The 26,405-nt window shown below is 41.1% G+C and overlaps 1 protein-coding gene across 2 annotated transcripts; it reads left to right on the top strand.

The window, feature by feature from the left end:
- Positions 1-407: 407 nt before the first annotated feature.
- Positions 408-26,156, top strand: arfgef2 (ADP-ribosylation factor guanine nucleotide-exchange factor 2 (brefeldin A-inhibited)). Of its 2 annotated transcripts, XM_074682245.1 has the most exons (40): positions 408-476; positions 550-775; positions 2,444-2,474; positions 2,907-3,030; positions 5,280-5,426; positions 6,355-6,534; positions 6,671-6,983; positions 7,123-7,278; positions 7,410-7,534; positions 7,809-7,942; positions 8,527-8,761; positions 8,845-8,944; positions 10,321-10,460; positions 10,688-10,796; positions 10,875-11,061; positions 11,146-11,257; positions 11,354-11,559; positions 11,701-11,785; positions 12,841-13,012; positions 13,215-13,366; positions 13,465-13,593; positions 13,791-13,949; positions 15,187-15,334; positions 16,179-16,275; positions 16,387-16,427; positions 16,532-16,701; positions 16,827-16,978; positions 17,187-17,359; positions 17,551-17,711; positions 17,841-17,971; positions 18,084-18,213; positions 18,373-18,508; positions 19,277-19,415; positions 20,523-20,580; positions 20,780-20,888; positions 21,193-21,332; positions 21,584-21,761; positions 21,944-22,082; positions 23,096-23,213; positions 24,627-26,156. In XM_074682245.1, exons 2-40 carry the CDS (start codon positions 601-603, stop codon positions 24,789-24,791), a joined length of 5,556 nt encoding a protein of 1,851 aa, XP_074538346.1. In that variant the 5' UTR covers positions 408-476; positions 550-600; the 3' UTR covers positions 24,792-26,156. The 2 variants fall into 2 exon arrangements, with proteins under 2 accessions (XP_074538346.1, XP_074538348.1); XM_074682247.1 differs by having other exon boundaries at positions 414-775; positions 7,126-7,278.
- Positions 26,157-26,405: the final 249 nt, after the last annotated feature.

Genomic DNA, 26,405 nt, shown 5'->3' with positions numbered 1-26,405 from the left:
GTTTAATGTGTAACAGTTTTATGACTTTAAGAATAAAAGATTGTACTCATACTTCTACTTTCTAGTCTCAAGTAACAGAATATTTGTTTTGCAAAACCAAACTTAATCTCATTATTGATTGCAAATCTGTTTTAGTTTATTTTAAACATATTATAACAGACATGATATCATGGTGTTTAATATGTTGTATAGGAAGGGGAAAAGACGTACACTAATCATAATAATACCAATAACAATAAAAAACAATGATTGCTCTTCTACGTTTTGAAGATACTTATATAAGCTTAGTTGCTTCCTGAAACAGCTTTCTTTTTCTTTATAATCTTATATTTTCCTATTTTAATGTATGTGTATTTCAATAAGATCATATATATATATTTTAAAAATTAACTGAGCTGCAACGTTGACGGTCAACACCCAGACAGCTGAGAGTCACGTGACGTGACGTGTAACCAGCATGGCGGCGCTGAATTGAGGTAGGGACTCTGCTGGACTGTCACCGATAGCCTGGCTTTCGTTAGCTTTCTTCGTCACCTGCCAGTTTTGCAGGGCCGGGCCGAAGATGACGGCCTGAGAGAGGAGCGGTAAAAAGACCCGGAGATGCAGCAGAGACAACAACGGCCACCTCAACAACAGCCGAACTCGCACTCGAAGGCGGAAAACAGCAAAACCAAGAGCATGTTTCTGTCTAGGGCGCTGGAGAAAATCCTGTCGGATAAGGAGGTGAAGAGGAGCCAGCACAACCAGCTGCGCAAAGCCTGCCAGGTGGCTCTCGGTAGGTGTTGTTGTTTGATACTGTGGTGTGCTGAATGAGTGGGTTTTTCACAGTGTTGAACCAAACAATGGTGTCGTGTCTGGCCTTTTAAAGGGACTGTACTCAGTCTGCTAGCTAGCGTTAGCATTAGCATTTGAATGGCCGTTATCGTCTGTGTAGCACGACACAGGTAGCGTCGGCTAAATGTATGTGGGCTCTACGTTTGCTTCTATTATCTCTGTGACACAAACATTGATTCCTTTACATTGTATTCAGTACAGGTAAGCGGGCTTACAGGTTGCTGCGTTTAGCAAGTGAGGGCTAGGTTGGCTAGTTAAACAGACCAATCCCTGTGTTGTACGTAGCACTGTCACCCAGCCAGACAGCCCAGTCCTGCTCTGCACCCAGACACACAAGCTACCTAACTCCAGGATACTCTGACGTCCGTGCTTTTCCATTCAACACAAGCACGGGTAGTGTTACACAAACTCACACTCACAAGGCTGATCGCTTCATTGTGCTGCTGTTTATATTTGCTGAACTCGCCATGCCCATCGGACGCATCCACCTGCTTGTCATGTGTTTTTTTAACAACTGTCGTTCATGCTCGTGTTTACATTGGGCATGTGATTCTCAAACAGCGGATCATCGTATATTTGAATTATAAGTGAAGGATTTTTTTGATACCTTATCTCTTGTAGCTCTGTTACAGGTGCTTCAGAGATTGGCAGACAGGTAGAGCTCGCCTGTTGGACTGCAGGATTAATTGCAGAGGAATAAATGTCACTGAGAAGTGGCCAAACAAGTTGGTGTGAGAGCAGCAATGTCTCCACTCTCAGTAACACTCGCTCATTATTCATGATACTGATAGAAGACAGGACTCCTTTTTCACTCCTCACAGCTCTAATCTGTACTATAATATATGAGCTTTTATTATGTCTTCCAAACCTCCTTCTCTCTTTTAAATATCTGAGTTGTTATGATGCAGATTGTAGACCCTGTCATCTGTTGCCTCCGTGATTAATCAGGCATGCAGTGGAATGTTGTCAATAGCTGTTTTTAAGTGAGACACCACTGTTTACCCTTCACAGAAATAATGTAAACTGACGTTTTTCAAACATGATATGACACATCATCATCATCATCATCACCATTACCATCATCACTGAGATTGTGACATCTCTGGTGAATATTGCACAAGCTGATTTCCTCTGTGACGTCCTGTTCTACATTGGGTTTGTGAGTGGTTGGCTTCAGTCATACTGGCTTCCACGGTACATGTGAATGTAAATGATTTGGTTGGTCACGTCTGTGAGTGCAAACCGTTAGTCAGTGTATAGTCAGATATGTAACACTTGGCAGATCGGTTTTGTGTAAAGTAAAAGAAAAATGAATCAAGTAAGAATGATAGGGAAAGTTATGGGAGGATTAAGCCTTGAGATTGTTGTGGTTCATTGATGCTCAGGTGATTATGGATAAAAGAAAGTTTAAATCTCAGATTTCACCCTGCTCTGTAAGCAGGGTTATGCTCCTTTTCTACCAGTTCTAGCATAAGTTAACAGCTGATGTCTCCTAAAGCTGATGTGTGGTTTGTCATGTAACCCTGCTGTCAAAAAAGTCACTGTGCAGTGGCCTGAAAGGGTAAAAGTTCAGACTTTGATAACATTTAAACTGTGTCTCCTTCCACAGATGAGATCAAGGCAGAGCTTGAAAAACAAAAGTAAGTACCATTCTTCTGTCTGTATACGTGAATAAAAGCTCAGAAGTTGAGTCAGTCTCTTTTCCCATCTTTGTGATTTGAGGCAGTAAGTTGAGGTGAAGCTGCTCACTGTGATTTGTGACTGAAGTGATCTGCTGCTCTTATTGCTGCTACTTTGGAGTAAATCAGCTGCACTTCAAGCAGCCTTCAGGTTACATTTCTGCTGCTTCAGGCAAGCTGTTACCTCAACAATACGGTTAAATGCTATGTATGAAACAAACACTCTTTATGAAAATGTACCCTAAATGCTATGAAGTCACATCATTAACTTGAGTAACTGTTGAGCTTTTGTGGCAATTTGAGTGTTTGTTTTTATGAACAGTGTTTATATCAAGCTGCTGCAGTCTTTTCCAGCTCACACAGCTGTTTGCTCTCCTCCTCACTTCACTGCAGGGATGGCACAGTGGTTGCGCCCAGAGTCAACTACATCGAGGCTGACAAATATGTGCTGCCTTTCGAGTTGGCCTGTCAGTCGAAATCCCCTCGGATAGTGAGCACATCTTTGGACTGTCTGCAGGTTAATATTCATGGTCACACACACAAACACACTGAGAATACCCCCATCTTTCAGATACTTATTTGGTTGTATTTTCTACCTGTTTGTGGTTGGGAGGTAAAATGTTGCTACACCTGTTTCACACGTCCAAGATACAATCAGAACATCTACATTTCACTCCCTTGTGTACTTACACTACTTCATTTGTAGTAATCTCTGAGTATCTTTGCATATTGGCTTCATTTTCACGAGCAAGTGTGTAACAACCCATGTTGAGCAGTCAGTAAAAACTGTGCCTAGGAGGATTGAAATCATGAAACCACAGCCTCTGATTTGTTCCTCATTTGCCTGTTTGTTATCATGTTTAATATTGCTCCCCTAATAGCACGAGTTTACTCCTCTCATTTGTGCATTTTTTTAATCCTTAAAGTGATACTCGGGATGGAACAAGTTGGGTCCTATCACAAGGTTTAGGGCAGAAATTGCCCCTACAGCAGTGTTTTTGTGCAGCAGAAGCCCAGGGCGCTCGCACCAAACATCCCCTCCCTGCTCGTCTGCCGGTTTCCTCTGCACTCAGATGGGGCCATTTTTTACTTGACCAAAACACAAATAAACGGACTCCCTCCGAAAAAATCTGATATTGATCTGCTTTCACGCTTTATTTAGATAATTTTCAGCGCATTACTTTCACACAAAAACACCGCTAAATAAGGCTCTAGTTCTCATCGTGTCTCTTCGTCCTGGAAGACTACCTGTGTTTGTTTATATCTGGCACGCCGTGCAAGCAGACTGATACACTAAGCGGCGTCTCGTAGCCAGCTGTGGCTCTGCAGCGGAGGTAGCGCCGTTTTACGACACGATGAGCCTTATTTAGCAATGTTTTTGTGTGAAAGTAACGCGCTGAAAATTCTCTGAATAAAGCGTGAATGCAGACCAATGTCAGATTTTTTTCAGTGGGAGTCCGTTTATTTGTGTTTTTGGTCAAGTAAAAAATGGCCCCATCTGAGTGCAGAGGAAACCGGCTGACGAGCAGGGAGGGGGTGTTTGGTGCGAACGCTGTGGGCTTCTGCTGCACAAAAACACTGCTGTAGGGGTAATTTCTGCCCTAAACCTTGTGATAGGACCCAGCTTGTTCCATCCTGGAGTATCACTTTAATGTTTACTCATTAAACAAGTTGAATTTTTTTACACAGATACAATTACACTTTAGTAATATTAATACTTTTCTGTTGTTTCTCAGTTTAAAACCTTGCTATTTCTACCTGGACACTGACAGTGAGCCTCCAAGGATTCTAATGAGCAACATTATAGTTAGTTTAGGCTCAAGTTTTTCTTTTCTTATACTAATAGTGGTATCTTGACTCATGAGTCAAATTCGTTCTTTGACGGTGCTTGTATCTCAAATTACTCATGTCAAGTCAATTTCACCCATTGATTGAATTGTAATGCCATTAATCTGTTTCAGAACCCCCAGAAAACACCTCAAATTTTATGTATTTAAAAAAGAAATGTATGCTTAAAAATGAGGAATATTGTATTTCAAAACAACACCATAGAATGTACTGCAATAAACTGGTTTTATGAAATACAATGTACAGCATTTACCTTGGAAATCAGACGACTTAGAGATGCTGGTAGAGGTGGAGGAGTAAGGCTGAACTGAATAGCTGAATCTTATTCGCTGATTTTTGCCCTTTTCGCCACACTTCCCCCGTTTTCATCTGCAGATGTTTTTGATAAAAACCTTTCCAGTAAGGTCAGTTTCAACCTCCTTTTCAGGATGTCTCTAAAATTTGTTTGTTAGAAAGTGCCCAGTTGGAGATTTTTCTGGGTGTTTCTTTTAAATAAAGTCTGAAAGTCTCACAGAATATCTACAATCACAACACTGATGCTTCCACTGTGACCTAACCACTTAAAGTAAAGAAGTGAGACTCTGGACACTGGGTTTGCGGTGTGCACTGTGGTGGTATCTGAGTATCTGAAGCTGGCTTGTCACCCAGGTTTTAGCTCTCAAAGACAAAAAAATATCTGAGAGATTGCTCGTATCATGAAGTCATTAGTTGGGACGGTTGGGGCGCTACTAAGTCAGTATCATCACTTTTGTTATCACTGTTTGAGGACTCCTCAAGCTATTTCTGAATTCAAAAAATAATAAAAATAAATTGCATTAGGTATTTAAATTCCCCAAAACACACTCACACAATTCCAATAATGTTGAAATTAACTTTAACAACTTGTCCACTGCCACTGTTTTCTTTTCCCCCTTGTAGAAGCTGATCGCTTACGGTCACATCACAGGCAATGCCCCGGATAGCCGAACGCCGGGTAAGAGGCTGATCGACCGGCTGGTGGAAACCATCTGCAACTGCTTCCAGGGCCCACAGACTGACGAGGGAGTGCAGCTACAGATCATCAAGGTACAGGCTGCACCCCTCATCTGGCAACTGTCAGATCATCCAGCTGTCAGTGTTGTTGTTTATGTGAGGCTCATTGAAGCTGTCTGTCAGATTCACACTTCAGTTACTACAGTAAAAATAGGCTAGGAATAAGGAAAACACAATGTTTTACATTGTTTAACATTTGTTTTTCCTAAGGTCCAAAATCCAACCAGCTGTGACTACGTTGAAACTTTCTGGACTGTCAATTTCTTGCTCCAGGAGTGTCTTAAAATGGGGAAAAAAAACATTTTACCAACATAGTGGAAGTGTCGCACTTTGTTAAATTGTTAAATCTAGAGAGCAGAGGAGGTGCACTGACAGATTACCTTGTTTTAATTTGTGTTGAAAATGGTTTCAGAATATAGTCACTTTTAGCAAAGGGTCACATTTTTTTTATGAAAATATACTTTTGGAAATGCAGGTTATTTTCCATTAAACTTCACTCAGTTGTTGCCCACTCAACCATATTATCCAGGCATTTATCGCATCACTGCATGTTTCAAGTTACTTTTTGTTACCCGTTAACCTGTCATGTTTGTTCAGCCAGTATAATTTATGACTGCTGGCTGCCGAAGCTGCTTCTCAGTGAATGAAATACACATCCTGGTTGATTCAAGAAGACAAAGTCCTTCCTGTCAGAAGGCACACACGGCTTTATCACTGTTGACCTTAGATTTATTGGACGGATTAACAACATCTGTTAGCACCACTGAAGCAGACCTGGACGTTTGTGCAGTCTGTTGGTGGTAACATCAAAATGAAAAAATATGCAGTTGAATTCTGCACCAAACAGCAGACTTTATTGTGCCACACACGGAGGAAGTTGAGTGATGATTCAGCAGAAGCAGCATCCTTTCAATTCAGCATCTTGTCTGGTAAGTCTTGACTTCCTTCTCTCTGTGTTCAGGCCCTGCTGACAGCAGTGACCTCCCCGCACATAGAGATCCATGAAGGCACTGTGCTCCTCACTGTCAGGACATGCTACAACATCTACCTGGCCAGTCGCAACCTCATCAACCAGACCACAGCCAAGGCCACGCTCACACAGATGCTTAATGTTATCTTCACACGCATGGAAAACCAGGCTGTGAGTTCACTTGAACATTGTGTTATTGAGCAGATTCAAATCTTTCAGTAATCTAAGTTATCAATATTACTATTTTAATCAACATCTCAGTTAAATGACCTTGAACAAACTCCTTGTGTCTTTTCTTTGTCTACAGGCTCTGGAGGCTCAGGAGCAGGAGAAGGATCGTCTTCGTCTGCCGCAGCAAAACCCGTCCCCAGTTCCAGGAAGTAGGAGATCTGGCTCCCCACGGTCTGAACGCACACCGACTCCAGAGCTCCAGAACTCCCCTTCTCCAGCAGCAAGTTCTCCAGACCTCACTAATACCAACAACACTAGCTCCACACCCCCACCGCCTGTCCCTGACCTGCATCTGGAACAAGCACCGGACACACCATCTGTCAATGGAGGAGAGAAGGTTGGCAACGCTCCGGTGAATGGAGAAACAGATCAGATCACACCGTCAAGTGGTATGTGTCAATCTGTGGTTTTCAAGTTAAAGTTTTTAAAACCATTTTTTCCTTATGTCTTCAAGTCTGAATGTGTAACTGTGGTTTTCAGACTCCATATGATTGCTTCTTCAATTTTCCCTCTTTTTGTTATCTGCAGCAGATTCAGTGTTTGAAGATGAACCAGCAGAAGCACTCTCTGAAGATGCACAGGGAGAAAAGGAAGAGGACAAAACAGAGAGCAGTCATAATCAAACACAATCAACAGTGACTGAGGGAGAGGAGAGAGAGTCAGGGCAGATAAATGTTGGAGCAGGTAGGAACATACCTGAGTTTGTTGTTAGTCCTTTCATGTCTTCATTCTTTAAATGTGTCACTAAATCATGACTCAGTTTTTCTTTTATGGCCCTCACCTGTTGATATCTACTCTAACCTCTTCTCTTGCAGGTCAGAACCCAGCTCATCCTGCTCCTGAGCAGACAGAGGTGCCTACTCCCAAAGCCAGAGCAGAGGGGCAGCAGATGAACGGCATCATTGAGGACCGCTCTTCTGTGTCCTCCACAGATATGCTGGTGAGGAGTGATGATCAAAAGTTACTTTGAAAGTCTTTTTACTGTCAGGGAATAGCATACTGCTATGGCACACTTTGGGAAGCAAATACCTTTCTTCTTGAACATGAAGCAAAAAAAGCACCACTGAAGCAAACTCAGGGCCTCACACCACATCAACTGTCCAACACAAACATCACTTCATAAAGAGCCCAATGCAGCAGCACAGGAAAAAAGGAGCTGATTTGTTCTTATGTTGAATACAATGTTGATTTTTTCTGTTTTTGATTTGACTCAGGACGCTGAGGCTCTACAGGGATCCTACAATGCTGCCCGCTTCTCTCACATCCTGCAGAAAGATGCTTTTCTGGTTTTCCGCTCTCTCTGCAAACTCTCCATGAAGCCACTGGCTGATGGACCTCCAGACCCAAAGTGAGCTTTTTATAATCCTAATCTCTAACTGTTAAAAAAATAGCATTAGCACTTCTTAATAGCCTGTACTTTTCCCAGTCAGAGATTTTCATTGCAAATCATGGCAGATTTTTCTTTAGAAACTCTCTGAACATCTTGACATCTTGAAATTCTTTCTACCAGTGCTCCAAAATCTTTCCTTATAAAATACCTGTTTCCATCTTGCCCCATTATAAGTACCTTCAGTCCTGCACAGTGCTTTATTTCAGCCTTAGCAGGTCTTTCAGCCTTTTCCATGTCAGTGTCTCTCTGCCATCTCTTGTTACTGTAACACAAGACCATGAAGCAGTCAGAGTGAACAAGCGGCAGTAAACTGAGCCTTAAGCCTTACAATGAAGACTTTCCAGCCTTCATTTAAAACTGCCTCAAAAACTGTCATACCAACAAATATCTGAGACTAAACTGGAACACAACTTATTGATGGCATATTAAGACAACTTTATTTCAATGTTCACTGTTGCATGTTTTTTACAGTGTTAAGTCTTGTGTCTGCTGCTCTTTAATATTAAAACACAGTGTTTTGATACGATTCCTCTTCTCTGCAGGTCCCATGAATTGCGGTCCAAAATAGTCTCCCTGCAGCTGTTGCTTTCCGTGCTTCAAGGCGCAGGGCCGGTGTTTCGCACTCATGAGATGTTTGTCAACGCCATCAAACAGTATCTGTGCGTGGCGCTGTCCAAAAACGGTGTCTCCTCTGTGCCTGAGGTCTTTGAGCTTTCACTGGCCATTTTCCTCACCCTGCTCTCCCACTTCAAGGTCCACCTGAAGATGCAGATAGAGGTATGACACAGTGTTACAGAGTTGGCTTGGAGAGGAAAATATAAGCGCACCTTTGATGTTTTACCACCCCTCCACTGCTTCAGGTGTTTTTCAGGGAGATTTTTCTCACCATCCTGGAGACATCAACAAGTTCCTTTGAGCACAAATGGATGGTGATTCAGACACTAACGCGCATCTGTGCAGGTTTGTATGACAAAAGCAAAAACCAAACAATGTCTTCACATCTCTTTTCAATGTTTAGATTATTTGCCTTAAACCACTGTTGCCACTCATCTCCTCTCCTTTTTTAAATCTAAATACCTTGCAATGATTTGGCCATTTCCTTGTCAGAGAATTCCTCTCTACTGTGTGAGCTCTGAAATTGCACATTAAATGAAATAAGAAGATGTTCAAAGTTATCACAGTTCAGTCAGTCGAGATGTATTATTGTAGACATCATGAGGAAGATGTTGAGACTGATTTTGCCTGTGGTTATATATCTTTTTATTTGGTCTAACAACTGAACATCTTATTTGGGACTGATACAATATGAGATTAACCTCCTCCACTGTAGTCAACACATTCACTGTGTTTTTACACTGTTTAAGATTTTGTTTTCTTTGTTTTCTAAATATACACTCAGGTCTTCAGTCAGAAGCCATTACACTTAGACTTCTGGCTTTTCAAAAGACGAGGAAAGTGTTTCAAGTCAGAAAAATTGTGTGGTTTTTTTAGATACATAACTCCACAACTTATTCTCAAGAGGCACAAACCTTTAGAACACAACGGGTTCCCCAAATTTTTCTGCCACCAACCCCCAAAATAGCAGGGCTGGAGACCACAGACCTCCAGTCATAGGAATGCTCTGATATGTCAATCCAAAAACAGACAAGTACAGACAAAAAAAAAGAAATGTACTTACCTCTGATCTATATCTCAGAAGCCATGTGGCAGCAAAAAATAGAGATCATAATATTCTGTTTGCATGGTTTGCTATAAAATGTATCCCTTAATTTTGTGTGTATCTTTACTACTATGAATGTAACATAAAATTGTAAAGCATTTCCCAACCTGTGTTCCACTACCATCACTTTGGGAACAAGTGCACTGCATCACGTCCTAAGGCGTATGACTGATTCGTACCAAACTCCCTCTTTTATTGTTACTTTAAATTACTTTTCTTTTGTCTGTTCTCTAGCTGCAGCCATTTCTTTTTCTGATCCAAAATAATTCAATTGTGTGTACACCAAGAGAAGCACAGTAACCATTTTTGCTGACTGCAGGAAGCTGTGAAAGGAGTTGGCAGCAAAGGTGACCACTACTAGATACTGCAGAATATTTCAGAAGCCTTTAGAAACTCAGGTTGAGACTGATTCACTTGGCTTGTGGATCATTCTGCCATGTTTTATCAGGAAACCTTTGAGCGAAAGTGACAGCACGATATACAGCACAAAGGTCTTTGTCCTGGTGACCCAAGTGCTGTAAAGCAATTCAGTATATTAAATTAATTCTGACCCAAATGAATGAACTTATAATATTAATAAAGAAATATTCACATACTTTGTGATTCACCTCACCAGATGCCCAGTGTGTGGTGGACATCTATGTGAACTACGACTGCGACTTGAATGCTGCCAACATCTTTGAGCGTCTTGTCAGTGACCTGTCGAAGATCGCTCAGGGCAGAAGTGGGCAGGAGCTCGGGATGACTCCCCTGCAGGTAAGTGTACTCTTCAGGACTCAGAGGGCTTGAACTAAAAGATTTATAGCTCAACACCAAACGATCATAACTTTGGATTCAATAGGTTTTATTATTCTGGTCAGATTAAGACAATAACTCATCATTGTTGTATATTTTTGACACTATCATGAAACTCTTTTTGCAGTGTTTCTCCTCAGAACTAGGAGTACCTGTGTCTCATTAGTAAATGAAATTTTGTCCAACAGGAGCTGAGCCTTCGTAAAAAAGGTTTGGAGTGTCTGGTGTCCATCCTGAAATGTATGGTGGAGTGGAGCAAAGACATGTATGTTAATCCAAATCTTCAGGCTAACCTGGGTAAGTGTCAAGAGTAAAATATAAACACAGGGGGCATGGTTATGAATGTGTTATTAATGTGTGTTCAATGCTCTGTAGGCCAGGAGCATCCATCTGACAGTGAAGCAGGAGAGCTGAAGCTCCCTGAGCCGACAGGACGCCGAGACAGCATCAGCTCACTAGACTCCACCGTCTCCTCCAGCGTCCAAGCATCCCAGGCCGACCATCCGGAGCAGTACGAGGTTATCAAACAGCAGAAGGACATCATCGAGCACGGAATTGAACTGTGAGTGATTCTTTTCTTACAATGACATGAATTAGTTATTAAAAGAGTCTGGAGGTGATGATTTTTCCTCTGATCTCTCCCCAGCTTCAACAAGAAGCCAAAGCGAGGCATCCAGTACCTGCAGGACCAGGGCATGCTGGGTACATCGGCTGAGGAAATCTCCCAGTTCCTCCACCAAGAGGACAGACTGGACACGGTGAGGGAGATCACTTATACAACACAGTGCTCTCAGGCAAACAAAGAGTTCATTCACATTAGTAACCACCGTGCCTGTGTACCTCTGCACCCACAGACCCAGGTGGGAGAGTACCTGGGAGAGAACATCAAGTTCAACAAAGAAGTGATGTATTGCTACGTGGACCAGTTGGACTTCTGTGGGCGGGACTTTGTCTCAGCACTCAGAGCTTTCCTGGAAGGTTTCAGACTTCCTGGTGAGGCGCAGAAGATTGACAGGCTGATGGAGAAATTTGCTGCTCGATACCTTGAGTGCAACCAGGGGTAAGGTGCCACTCTGATAAGTTTTCAAAAGAGTGAAGTCTAAGAATTTTTAACCAGTATTTTACATTGAATTAAAAAATAACTAAATGCTAAACCAAGGCTGGTTTCAAATTAATTGCTCTGTTCTGTGTCCTCCTGCAGACAGACTCTGTTTGCTAGTGCAGACACTGCCTACGTACTGGCGTACTCCATCATCATGCTCACCACTGACCTGCACAGTCCTCAGGTGAGACATGTTGGTTGTTTGCACAGGGACATAATTGGTTTTGTTTTAAGTTCACAGCAAAGTGTTTTGCCTGAAATGTGTTCTGGCTGATGAATTTTAAGACCTCCACACCACTTTAGACACAGAGTGAGGAAATGTGTCATAACTTCATCTTTTTCCATCGTGTGCGAGAAAGAAGAGAAGTCTTCAAGGGTCAAGCACTTCTCAAACAAAGAACCTTTTTTTCTGAGATGAAAATGAGCCAAGAATAAAATGGGTATAATACAAGTGTTGCTGTTTTGACCTTGGAAGACCTCTAGATATTCAAGCAGTGAAACGGGTCATTGATCCAGTGTTTCAGTGAAGGAGGATATGTTGGTTTACAGTGTTTTAAAGAAGTGTCTTAAATGCATTAGGAATAGGAGGATAATTCAGTTTTGTGGCTATTGAACTGTTTAACACCATAGCCTCACAGTGTCTGCCTGGACTTTTTTTTTTTTTGCTTATTTTGACAATAAAAAAGACCAGAAAATGACCTATGGGTAAGTGCTTTGGCCAATTTTTCTCAAATAATTTGAAATAGCACAAAAATTGCATATAAGGTGGTACCTGACACTTCAGCATACAAAATGCAAATATAGCATGGCATTCTGTTCTAAAAAGGTTACTACATGCTGTTAACACTGAATTCCACACATATTACAGTATTAATAAGACTCAGTACATTGTTCAAAAAAAGTCACTACACGTTGCAAGTGTTAATGTAAAGGGTAAATGTAAAATCCCCTATTCCAAGTCAAAGTTAGACAGAGAGAGCTTTATTCATCCTGACATTTAACCCATTTAATGTTACCTTTTTTCACATGTAAGTCCTCCTTCAGAGGCGTCTTTGGTCTCAAAATTATACAAAAGCCCCAGCAGAGGTTTTGTAACCTGGGAAGATCTTCTTTTTGGCATTCTTGGACAAACTCGGCTTCACTTATCTTAATAATCTTTGATTATCTTAAAAATATGCAGATCACTTCCTGCCTCTGAATTAATCACTCAAACTATCCACGTAAACTTTATGTCCATAGGTAAAGAACAAGATGACAAAGGAGCAGTACATCAAGATGAATCGTGGCATCAACGACAGCAAGGACCTGCCTGAGGAGTATCTGTCCTCCATATACGATGAGATCGCAGGAAAGAAGATCGCCATGAAGGAGAGCAAAGAGTTCTCAATCACCCCAAAGTCCACAAAGCAGAGTGAGTAATCTCCTCTATCATTCTGTCATTGTTACTCATTCAAATCAAACAGTTTTCTTTGTGAAAATCACATTGCACATTGGCTGGTAGACGAGTTATGTGTCATTTGGTGTTTTCCAGGCTCAGCATCTCACTGACACTGTTCACTGCTCACTAAATCAGACAAACAAAACATGACTAACGTTTATTTTTCTCTCTGCAGATGTAGCCAGTGAGAAGCAGCGTCGTCTGCTCTACAACATGGAGATGGAGCAGATGGCAAAGACTGCTAAAGCTTTAATGGAGGCTGTCAGCCACGCACAGGCTCCCTTCTTTAGTGCAACTCACCTTGAGCACGTCAGGCCCATGTTCAAGGTATTACTTTCAGCGCAGTCTTAAATATTGGATTGTGCCCTTTTTCTCATTTTTTGCAAACAACTTCTGGTACAAAAAACTCAAACTTTCTGTCGTAGCTGGCGTGGACACCACTGTTGGCAGCATTCAGTGTGGGACTGCAGGACTGTGATGACCCAGAGGTGGCCTCTCTTTGTCTGGAAGGCATTCGGTGTGCCATCAGGATTGCCTGCATCTTCAGCATGCAGGTCTGTTGATCTTATACACAAAACTTGAGCCTAATGTTTCTGATTTTAATCAACCAGAAACAGTTTAGTCCTGTCCGTCTTATCTACTGTGCTATTATAAATTAAATCAATAATGTTTTTTCTCCATTATCTACCCCTTTGAGGACTGAATTCAACCATAACCATGTCGAAACTATGTCATTTCTGTCTGTCTTCAGTTGGAACGAGATGCGTACGTCCAAGCCTTGGCCAGATTCACTCTGCTGACAGCCAGTTCCAGCATCACAGAGATGAAGCAGAAGAACATCGACACCATCAAGACCCTGATCACTGTAGCTCACACTGATGGGAACTATCTTGGAAACTCCTGGCATGAAGTGAGTGCTTACTGAAAGGCTTTATGAACGCAAGTAGCACAGAGACAACGTGTTATTGAATTCACTAACATATTTTCAAGCACCTGATTACTTGAAGGACTTCAAACTGAAAGGTTCACTCCTAATACAACATAGCAAAACAGTTGCAGAGTCAATGTTATATTTATATTATGATAAATGCTTTCAAGGATATGTGAAGAAAACACAGAAAAACCAAAGATTCCGTCATTTAGAGTTAGGTTACTTTTTTTCAAAGAACATTTAGTGTGATTGGGTAAAGAAGACTTGAATATCTCATGATATTTAATTAGATTTGAAACAGCTGTCAGTTTTGAATCAGACCAAACGTGACTGTACTCCATAGGGCTGTCACTTTTTCAAAAAATAGATTTCGGACAAATTTGGAATAAGCCGTAATTCATTTGAATAAATTCGAACTCTTCCCCCCCCCCCTTTAAAAATCTGCCCGCTCCCCTTGAACACCACACAGCACAACCTGGTTGTTTTTGTTTCTTGATTAACTTCACCCGTCTAATGAAGGGAGCTCCGACTGCTCTAAAATGAAAACGTAACAAGTTAAAACTGATAGTCGAGCTGAACAGCCATCTCAATTTCTGAGATTATTATTATTGCCAGAAACACAAGTCGATCAACCTAATTGGGATCAAGAGTGGCTCTTTCTTTTGTTTACAATAATACCTGCTGACAAGAGGATGCGTTCAGGGCGCATAGACGTTTCTGGCACACACAGGTATTTACGGGCCAGCTTTGAGAGTTGCTGGTACCTGTTGCAACCTATGTCTCTCCACCAAAGCACAGGTTGCTCTCTGCAGACAGGAGTCTCCTACATGTAGGCTTGCAGCTCCAGTTATCAGATTGATACAAGTCCAAAACAGGCTCTTCATGGCACCTAGGGCAGCAGCTGCCTTTTCTCCCTCGTGTTCACTCGTCTACCTTTGTTTAGTGATAGGTCAGCAGGGCATGCATCAACATGGTAGTGAATTCTTAGAGCGCCATCTGTTGGATAACAAGGCAGACTACGTTGAAATTGTCGGATTTATCTCCAGAGACTGCAGCTGGTGTCTCGAGCAGGTTATTAGAGTTGGAACTTAAACTTTTCACCTCATATTCAAACTAAAGTGACAGCTTTAGTACTCCACCATCATAACTGTGTAGCATATCTTTTCACATCAACAGTTCCTAACAGCTTTTTTTCATGTGTATAATCCTGTTGTAGATCTTGAGGTGCATCAGTCAGTTGGAGCTCGCTCAGCTGATCGGCACAGGGGTGAAGACGCGCTACATCTCAGGAGTAGTCCGGGAGAGAGACACTGGCATCAAGGGCTTACCCTCCAGCACAGAAGAGTTCATGCCGCTGGGCCTGAGTAAGACACGCTGCAGACCTAGTGTTTTCAGTTATAGCCTTTATATCTGTAACCACCTGGTTTAAGTTTACTAAGTTTGGAAGATGCCACTTAGAATTACAACTAGAATATTATGTGTGTGCAGCATAAGCCAGTGCTTACTTCAAGATGCTTAATATCGAACAGTGTGTCTCAAGGTGTGGGGGAGGTAGGCAGTTACCTTTGACTGAAGCCCTGAAAGCCATGTTAAAACACACACTGTGGCTTAGTTAGATCAGGAGAAAAAAGGAGAGATGTCTGAGTGTTCAGGTCCTGAACTGAAAACACAAAACTAAGTCTCTCTTGATTGTTGAAAACAAAATGAAGCTCAAGAAGTTTGAGGTTTGTTGCACCCTCAAAGAAAATGTTAATTTAAAAATTAAAGTAAGTTTTCATGATCACAATCAAGGTATTGCTGTTCATTTAGCACACCAATGCTGTGTGATCACACTGAATACAATCAAGACGGAGAGGGAGATAACAGCAAAAATGGAGAGTGTGACAGAAGGAGAGCAGCAGAGGACAAGAGATAAACAGTGCAGTCACCATACTGCAGGTGCTGAGTCTAAAAAATGTGTGTGTCTATAGGAAAACCCATTTAGAATAACAACAGACTAATGGTTACATGAATACATCTATTTTTTAATCCAACTGTAGTCATCACATGATTTAATGAAGTTTTGCATCATGTGGGGTATAAACAACACCTACGTGTAACATGAAAATCTGTTTGTTGGAGGCGCCACAGCCTTATTCCACCCAGGGCACCAATATGGTTAGAGGCGTCTCTGGCAGCAGCTTGTGTTTATAGTGTTTGATGTTTCAGGTAACCTGGTTGGAAGTCAGGACAAGAGGCAGATGGCTCACATCCAGGAGTCTGTAGGAGAGACCAGCTCTCAGAGTGTGGTGGTAGCTGTGGACAGGTAAGACAAAGCACTTACAGAAGTACCACACTAAGCAAAAAAATAACAAGATAAATAAAAATTGGTACATTCCTCCTATGAATTTAAAAACTTAACTTTTGATATTTGCAGGATCTTCACTGGTTCAACTAGGCTAGATGGAAATGCAATCGGTGAGTGCTTCATTTGTCAGACCTGTGTACAGTTCCTCTCTCTTTGCATGTAAAAAAGTGAGTTGATTTTTTTAATTGTGATGTTGCTGTTGAATTGTTTCCAGTTGACTTTGTGCGATGGCTCTGTGCGGTGTCCATGGATGAGCTGGCGTCAGCACACCAGCCGAGGATGTTTAGCTTGCAGAAGATCGTGGAGATCTCTTACTACAACATGAACCGTATCAGGCTGCAGTGGTCTCGAATTTGGCAGGTCATAGGAGATCATTTCAACAAGGTCTGTAAAGAAGAGCTTGTATTAAATACTAATATTTGACAGCAGAGAGGACAGTTTTTCCTTTAGAGCCACAAAGATACTCACCAGAAATGGAGCTAAACTTGTGACTTTTGTCTCCTTTCTAGGTGGGCTGTAATCCCAATGAAGATGTAGCCATATTTGCTGTGGATTCACTGAGGCAGCTCTCAATGAAATTTTTGGAGAAAGGAGAGCTGGCTAACTTCCGCTTCCAGAAAGACTTCCTCAGGCCCTTTGAGCACATCATGAAGAAAAACAGGTTAGTAGTATAACAAGTTTGTCGTTAATGGTAACAAACAGGAGAAATAAGATTAAGGATAACTGAGAATCAAAATAATGATATAATGTTTTTTTTTCCAGTCAAATATTTTATGCTATGCACGTTGGGGTGGGTGTATAATCCTGTAATCACTCTGCATTGTAATAACACAGCATTACACTGTCTTAACACCCATCCCCCCCTTCAGGTCCCCAACCATCAGAGACATGGTGATCAGGTGTGTTGCTCAGATGGTAAACTCGCAGGCGGCCAACATCCGTTCTGGTTGGAAGAACATTTTCTCAGTGTTTCACCAGGCGGCCTCGGATCACGATGAAACCATAGTGGAGCTTGCCTTCCAGACTACTGGACACATTGTCTGTGAGTCTGACTGCAGCTCAGTCCTCTGTGCTGAAAAACTGCTTCTTGTAATAATAAAAGAAACAGATAAAGCTACAGTTGACAGTGAGACCAATCCTAGGCATATCTTCTGAGTAATAAATCAAATCAGCACCTATTCCATTTCCAGTTCCTTATGTTTATTTTCCTTCTCCTCATAAATCTTCCTACAGTAAACACCTTCCAGCAGCATTTTGCAGCAGCTATTGATTCTTTCCAGGATGCAGTGAAGTGCCTCTCAGAGTTTGTTTGCAACGCAGCTTTCCCTGACACGAGCATGGAGGCAATCAGGCTCATCCGACACTGTGCTAAATACGTCTCAGAGAGGCCACAGGTTGGAACAACTCAAGATGAGATGATTTATTTGCTCATTGCACCTTGTAGATCCTTCAAAAGCAAAATCAATACTTTTTTTTTTAGTATGTACTATTACTAATGCATGTGTTGCTGTGTCACTGTGCAGACCCTGAGGGAATACACCAGTGATGACATGAATGTTGCCCCCGGTGATCGTGTGTGGGTTCGTGGTTGGTTTCCCATTTTGTTTGAGCTCTCCTGTATCATCAACCGTTGCAAGCTGGATGTTCGGACCAGGTAGAAAACACTTCAGTGGGAAATTTTATAGTCTTGTCTTTCTCATTTGTCCTTCTCTCTGAGCTGTGAAACTATAAAACTGATGCTAAAACACCTCTCTTTTCCCTGACAGAGGTCTTACCGTCATGTTTGAGATCATGAAGAGTTACGGTCACACATTTGAGAAACACTGGTGGCATGACCTCTTCAGAATCGTCTTCAGGATCTTTGACAACATGAAGCTCCCTGAGCAGCAGACAGAGGTCAGAGGTCACTGCTAGACAAACATTAAGTTCGTTGGTTGTTTTATTTTTGGGAAAGCTGTTGAATAATTTGAGATACATCTTGTCAAACTGTCATTTTATGAAAAAATATATCAGCACACTTTAAATCTGCTGTTTTTTTTTCTTCTTTAAATCCAGAAAACAGAGTGGATGACGACGACATGTAACCACGCACTGTATGCCATCTGTGACGTGTTCACTCAGTTTTATGAGCCCCTCAGTGAAATCCTGCTGGCTGACATTTTCACACAGCTGCAGTGGTGTGTCAGGCAAGGTAGGTGTACAAATTTAGTGCAATGTGGAAAGGTAACACAAAACACACACAATCCTCAACAATTCCCAGAGCTAAAAAATGAAAATTATAGGATAGGAGGCTCTTGTTACTGGTCATGACAATAACACACAGCTGCAAAATTATGCCAAAGCTAAACACAACTATAGAGGTGGAGAACATTTTCAGGCACCCTTAAAATTTAACACAATCTCTCATATTATGAAATATTTTCGGGAAAATCTTTGTGTTTCAAAAGGTGTGGTTTTATTATATAGACACAGATGAATAAGAATGGATTTATAATGGGACTCATGTCAGGGAAATAAACTGGCCACTTTAGGACCTACTAGTGCAGCCAAGTTCTCCTGGCTGTGGTGTGGCAGGGGGCATTATCTTGGTGAAACATCCAGTTTTGACCTTGATGGCTGCTTTTTTAAAGAATTATTTGGTATTTTGGTTGTGACTGTACTCAAAGAATTCACTTCACCCTAAGATTTTAGAAGGATTCTTGTTGCAATGTTACACAAATGCATGAGGTATCTGAAAGCCTTTTTCTACAGCTGGACCTTTATGGTGTTGCCAGTTATCTATGAGAATGCCTTAAATATGTCAGAAATCTTTGATGAAGACGACATCCCTTTAAAGGGCTACCATTCCCCCCTCTCAAAGCCAAAAAAGGCTTTATTGTGTCACTTTTGGAGTAACTGAGCAGTGGAAAATATCAAGCATAACATCAAACAAAGTGTTCCTGTTTTCTTTCTTCTACAGATAATGAGCAGCTGGCTCGGTCGGGAACAAACTGTCTGGAGAATCTGGTGATTCTGAACGGTGAGAAGTTCAGCCCTGAGGTCTGGAAAATCACCTCTTCATGTATGCTGGAGATCTTCCAGAACACAAGCCCTCATGCGTAAGTCCTGAACCACTGGTCCATGAACAAGAGAATGTCATTTAGGCCCCATCAACCCAAACCCCAAACCCTAACACGACAACGTTTCATCCGAAAACACTTCAACGATGATAGTGACAACGGTACTGTTGTCCTGTTTTATGCCCTGCATTTACATGGCAACGGTGGTGACAGCGTTTCAGAGAAATTCCACTCTGGAGGCCGTTTTTTGAAAGTTTGCGTTTTAGGTCAGCTAAAATGCTTTTTCCATGTTAACTCTTGGCCGAAACGCAACAATACTTTTTCATCCGTTTTACCCTGAAACCGTTGTTGTGTACACAGCCCTTTGTTAACATACAATCAGGTCAAACTCTTGTACTTCACTTTTAAAGGTAGGGTCTGCAGAAATTTTCATTACTTGTTAGTAAACATAACATTTAAACTGGGCTGCTCCGTCTTGGCGCACACCCACAGCCTCTGACCGCGACTAAGTGAACACACTCGCTGGTCTAGCAGCTTCATTTCTCCGTGGGAGAGACTCTAAAGCTGTGCACCTGACTTGACATGCTAGCACAAGCTAATCACCAGTATTTGACACATACCTGCTCAGCAGAAAGCCAACTCGCTCTTCGACCCATGCTGCTCTCCAAGTGCAGCGAGTGAAAGTTGAGCCAAGCTTTACCCTCATTTAGAACAAAGTTCTAACTGTTTGGCGTTTCATTTCACTTTGGTTGTCTTTTTCTTGCGCAGTGCTACGTCTACTCCACTCAGGATAGCTTATTCCACGTGCTATTATCTACACAAACTCACTTGCATGCTGTGATTGGCTGAGGTAGCCAAGTCTACTCTCTGCCTAGAAATGTCAACAACAAACAACCAAAACATCAACATACAGGCAGAGGAGAGGGTTTGAGGCTGACAGAGACATTGACACACATGTATAGAAGCCTGTAGGAGACAAAAGCTGACATTCTACTTTTTAAGGAAAATCCTGCAGACCCTACCTTTAAAGATAAACGAAGCTTTCTTAGCAGGGAGTGAATGAGAACTTATCAGATAAAGAGGAATGAACTCAATGGACCTTACAACACCTGATTTAATCTACCATTCTCATTGTTTTATCTCCAGTTTGTTGACTTGGCGACCAGCTGGACAAGAGGAGGAAACAGCAGATGGCAAGCATTATGTAAGAAAAATAAGTGCACTCATTGACTTAATAATATTTACTGTATGTAATTTAACAACGGCGCAGAAGACATTTCACACTTTTTCACAAACATGATGAGCTCCTCTTTGCCAGTGAAAAGATGGGAAGTCTTTATATTGAGTTTTTCACCATATCAGAAATGTAAAACTAAACTTTGTTTGTGTCTGTGTGTCTCCAGGACGCTGATTTTGACAGTCAGTCTCAGAGCAGCTATGACAGAGCTCTGTCAGAGAGAGGACACAGCCAGATTTCCAGTGATGACACATGGAAGGGAAAGTCCAGTACCAGTGAGTTCCCTTTGTCGTTTGTATTGTTGGAAGTACTCCCACCATGCTCGTAAAAAAGGTCTTACTCCTATATCTTCCAGTTTCACATCCACACTCAACAACTTTACTGCATGCTTCATGTAGTTTTTTCTCTCACACAATAACTTTCTCCTCCGAGCTGTGTCCACAATGGAAATATGCTGCAACACACATTTGTTGCTTTGTGTCACATAAATCAGATGCCTCGTTTTACCCATTTTTGATGACAGCTCCACCCTTCATTGGCAATGACTCCTCTTCTCTGATCTTTCTCTCTATTCTTCAGGAGTGACAGACCAGAAGCTGTTTGCAGGCCTGCTGATTAAATGTGTGGTACAGCTTGAACTCATCCAGACCATAGATAATATTGTCTTCTACCCAGCAACCAGCAAGAAAGAGGATGCTGAGAACATGGCTGCTGCACAGGTTGGTCACAACAGAGACTCCGTGGACCAAATATTAATCATATTGTTATTTAAAGAGTAAAAGGGCTGCAAGAATCAGACTGTAAGACCCGAGTCATGTGCTTGAAATTTGATATACTGACTTCACTTTCTCATCAGATTTTAATCATTTATCAGATCAGGCCTCTTCAGAAAACCAAGAATAACATCCCTGTGTGATTCGAAATGACCAGATATTTGTCTTCAATTTTGTCAAATCTGCCCTCCTTTCAGAGAGATGCTCTTGAGGAATCAGAGACTGATGGAGGTGATACTGCTGCAGATCAGGGAATGTACAAACACATGACATCAGAGCACCTCTTCAAGCTGCTGGACTGTCTGCTGGAGTCGCACACCTTTGCCAAGGATTTCAACTCCAACAATGAACAGAGGACAGCACTCTGGAGGGCAGGTAAATAGAGTACAGTAAATATATTTTTTGGCGGATGTTTTATATGAGGTTATGAGATTTTCTTTTGCTTGATAAGATTAGAAAAAAGTATCAGATCTTACTATTCTGCTAAGAACTTGGCTATACTGTGACAAAAGTTTTATAAAGTTATTGAAGAAGATTTTGTCTCTTTTTGCTTCCAGGGTTTAAAGGGAAATCAAAACCAAACTTACTGAAGCAGGAGACCAGCAGTTTGGCCTGCAGCCTGAGGATCCTGTTCAGGATGTACTCTGACCCTCAGCTGCAGGACTCGTGGCCTGACATCCAGACACGCCTGCTGCTGTGAGTACAACGCATCATAATCATCAAGTCTTTGGAACAGCTTGAGACAGCCAGGTTTCATTGATCCCATCAGGCTGGCTCTTTAAACAGACTCCAATAACTGTGGGCTATTACCAGCCACAGGTTTGATGCACACAGGGAGTATTTCCAGTTTGATCACTGTGTGCAGAACCTGAGAGTTGTTGACAAAAATGGAGCTCAGGGGCGCAGAGAAACAAAGGATATCAGCTCATATAAACTTATATCTTAGTTGTTTTTTCTTTGAAAATGAAAACTGAAGAAAGCAAATGTCACACAGAGGACAGTATGTACCAACAATTTTTTCCAGTGACTTTTTTTTATTATTTTTGGTGGCCCTTGCTCTATTTTTTGAGCTTTCACAAATTAAGTGGCATCCATAATAGATGTATTATTCTTGCAAATACAATTTATTGCTCTTCTCTCTCTTTTTTTGTACAATGTAAACTAATAGCTTACTTTATTCAGCTTTAACTAGTCATAGTTAATTAATGTTATTGAAGAAAGACTCCGGAGAAGCTAGACTGCAATTTTTTTCTCAGTTGCACTGCAGTTTAATAAAAGCTTATCTAATACCAAAATGAGTTGTTAAAGAAAACAACAACAGAAATGTGTTTTACGTAAACCTTAGTTGACTCTTGTGTTATTACACTTGCTCATTTCTCTACCTCTAACACTGACTAATGACTGGCTAAATGTTAAACCTTAGATAACGGAGCACCAGCTGTGTCTCTTTGACCGTTTGTTCTGTTTTGACTGAGCTGTTTTGTCACATGCTCATACCTCATTACGTATTTATGAAGATTGCACTGTGTGTATTTTTAAGAATACATTGTCATAGTTGACTCATGATTTACATCAATGTTAGCTTCTCAGAATTGATATTTATAATAATGGCGGCTTTGATGGGAACTAATCATTTCTGTTCTGTGTGTTGCACACATTGTGGTGTTTACCATGAATTTCCTAAACCTGTGTGTGGTTGTCTCTTTCAGGGTGTGCAGTGAAGCTTTGGCCTATTTCATCAGTCTGACCTCAGAGAGCCACAGAGAGGCTTGGAACAGCCTGCTGATGCTGCTGCTCACCAGGACACTAAGGCTGCCCGACGACAAGGCAGGAGAATACACACACACTCATACACACTCACTTGCTGTGAACTTCCAGTTACATCAGTAACATCAAAGCTCCTGTGAAGAGATTTTATCTTGTTATGAAATAGATACAACACCTATAGGAGCCAGCACAATCAGCAGAAGCAAGACTGACAACTTCTACATTGTAATTTTTAGTGTCTTAATCCACTGCAAGAGGGTAGGTGTCAAGACATTAAAAACACTCTGAAATAAAGGTCCACAGCAAAAAGTCACTGTGAGTGGTACATTCAACAGTTAAAATTGAGCAGAATGAGATTTTTTTGTCATAAAAACACGTTTTCAAGGCAGGAGGTAACACTTTGTCCAAAGAAGGAGAAGCAAAATTAACATACACAGAAAGTTCCTGACTGGAGCTTTAACCCAGCACACTAATGTTGGGTGATTTTCACCCACCCAGTTGTGGTTGTGTGATTTTTAATGTGTTGCCGCTGTTTGAGTTGCATGGGTCCTTGGTTAGCTTTGTGCTGCTCATTGACATCATCCGGGGCAGGCATGTTTCCGTGCTCCCATCCCTTTTTTTTTTTTTTTCCAACAGGCACACGTTTGGATTTTTACCCAACAGTAGTGAATAAAGGGCAAAAATATTTTATCATTATTATTATTATTATTATTATTATTATTATTATTATTATTATTATTATTAAAGCCTTCACTGGACAAGGCTCACATGGTTGGACCCAGTAGGTAGGAAGAAGTTCCCAGCGCAATTTTTTTTTTAGGGATTTTTTATTAGTGACTGACTTTTACTCTTAGGTCTGCCTATGACACCTGTTTTTTTTAACGAGACGTTGTATATGGTTAGGTAAAAGAAGAGTAATTTGCTTTGCCATGTATTGTTGAACTTACATATGAAAATAGATTTTGAGAACCGAGTGGTCTTCTAAATCCCAACTGTCAAACTGATTTGATCTTTGATAGGATTAGAAATGTAAGAGAGGTTAAGTCTATGAACTGAGGTATGTCACCCTCTTTGATACCATCTTTTTAAAAACTTATTTTAAATTTGTGTGATTTTAAACATTTCGTTAAGCTGTCACTGATGAATCATCCTTTCTCTCTGTGAATGCGTGACTCACTGATGATTCATGTCAGCTCATGACTCAGACTATCTTTCCAAAACTGTAACAGTTTTTTGGTAAGAAAACAACTCAACAGGGAGCCTGAAGCAGTAGGAAATGTAGGCACCCAGCAGCTCACTTTAGAAGAAAACACTGCTTCCACACAAACCACGACACCAACAGAAAATAGAGCAGTATGGTAAAGTGGGCCTGCTGGCATGATGTCTTGTCCTCATAGTCCAAAAAACTACATGTTTTGCTAGAGTTTGTTTGATCAAAGAGCTAATTGAACTTTCCTTCTTCTTCTGTTTCAGTTTAAGCCCCATGCATCCTGCTACTACCCGCACCTGTGTGAAATGATGCAGTTTGACCTGATCCCAGAGCTGCGAGCCATCCTCAGGCGCTTCTTCCTGCGAATCGGCTCGGTCTTCCAAATCGCTGCTCCAGAGGGATCTCACGTCCTGATTCAGGCGTCTTAGAGTGGCTGCATCCAGTGAGATGACAGCAGACGTTTATGTGCTGATCACAAGTGGACACTGGAGAGACTGTCCCTCTGAATTTGACTGAAACAGAACACAAAGAAGCTCAGATATGAGGATGAAGAAGATTCAGACTGTAGCTTTTGTCTCCCTTCAGGACTCATGAAAGTGTTCAGCTTTTCTACTGCGGCTCAGCTTGTAGAGAAGACTTCATCCCGTCCTTCCTCTTTTCTCTCCCTCTGGGATGAACAGCACTGTGACCAGCACTCTCTGCTGACTATAGTCATTTATCAATCCCAACTCTCATCTCAAACTGAAATCACTAGAAAAGAAACTGTAAACAATTAATTTATTGACAATATTGCAAAACCTGTACCTGGAATTTTTCAGTTAGTTTTTCTGTTTGTTTATTTTTAATAATTGAAAAATGTATAACTACATGCTAAAAGAAAAAGATATTTATGAATTTGGTGAACTCCATATTTACCCTTGTGAAATCTCTTTTGGCCGCCTGTGCCTGTCAGAAAATGACACTATCAGTGTCGCTCTTTGTTGATCTAATCAAAACATACTGAAACATCTGAAGCCTTGCGTATCAGTGCCCAGCCCAAAGAAAGCCACTTTAATGTTCTCTCTCATGTCTTTGTTATCGGGTAGTGGGCCAGTGATAGAGATTCAGCTGCAGGGAACGCCCTGCATCGCTCGACATTATCAAAGATTTACTGGAGTTTGTGTGTGTAGTCTTTTTTTCAGGTTTACATTTAAAAGACTTGCTCTTCTGTAATGTTGTTGCATTCCCCTGTGTGTTGGCCCACTAAGCCTTACTCTGAAGGACTTTACATGGAGTCATTCTCTTTCGGCATTACTATAGCTGACTCAAAACACTCTCCACTAATCCAGTTTTCGGCCCCATAATGTGACATTGTGATTTTTCTCTTTTTGTTCCAACTGTTTTGCACATCACATGTATTAACACCATCCAGTGTACAGACCTGCTGCTAAAGGTCTGATTTCCCCATCAGTGTTTTGACACACTCTATAGGAGAGTTTTACCACAAATAGGCACAGGATCGACATAAAACCAAACATTGCATCTACAGAAAGACTAGAATCTCTGCATCCTGGATCCTCAGTAGTTTGTTCCATTATTATTTTTTTTAAAAGAAGGATGTATGTAATTATTTACAGTGCATTTAAGTATTTTTGAAAAGCATTCCTTTTCCCCCTGCAACTATGGATGTCTACTTTCTTTCCTCAAGCTGGGGAATATATAAATATATATATAAATATATATATATGACAAAATGATGACTGTAAAGTTTTCAATGTAAGATACCTAAATATATGCTATACTGTACTGTTCTATACATAATATTGTGATGTAATCTGAGAATTTGGTGAAGTGTCAATAAACCTTAATTCTGATCCACCCTTGTGACTTTTAACTGTTTGATAGTGGAAGCAAACTAAACTGATAGCTGCTCTAATACTGATGCCCTCACATTACTTCTCAGGTTGTTATAACTACCTTTTGTATGTGCATTATTCCAACATCATGACTTCAATCTATATCTTCAGTCAAAGGGTTGATGTAAACCTACTTCTTTTGCATTA

Source organism: Halichoeres trimaculatus, unplaced genomic scaffold (assembly GCF_033239565.1).
Source record: "Halichoeres trimaculatus isolate MK-OKI-2021-1 unplaced genomic scaffold, fHalTri1.1 fHalTri1_scaffold_11, whole genome shotgun sequence".
Lineage (NCBI taxonomy): Eukaryota > Metazoa > Chordata > Actinopteri > Labriformes > Labridae > Halichoeres > Halichoeres trimaculatus.
This window is presented reverse-complemented; position numbering and strand designations above follow the sequence as displayed.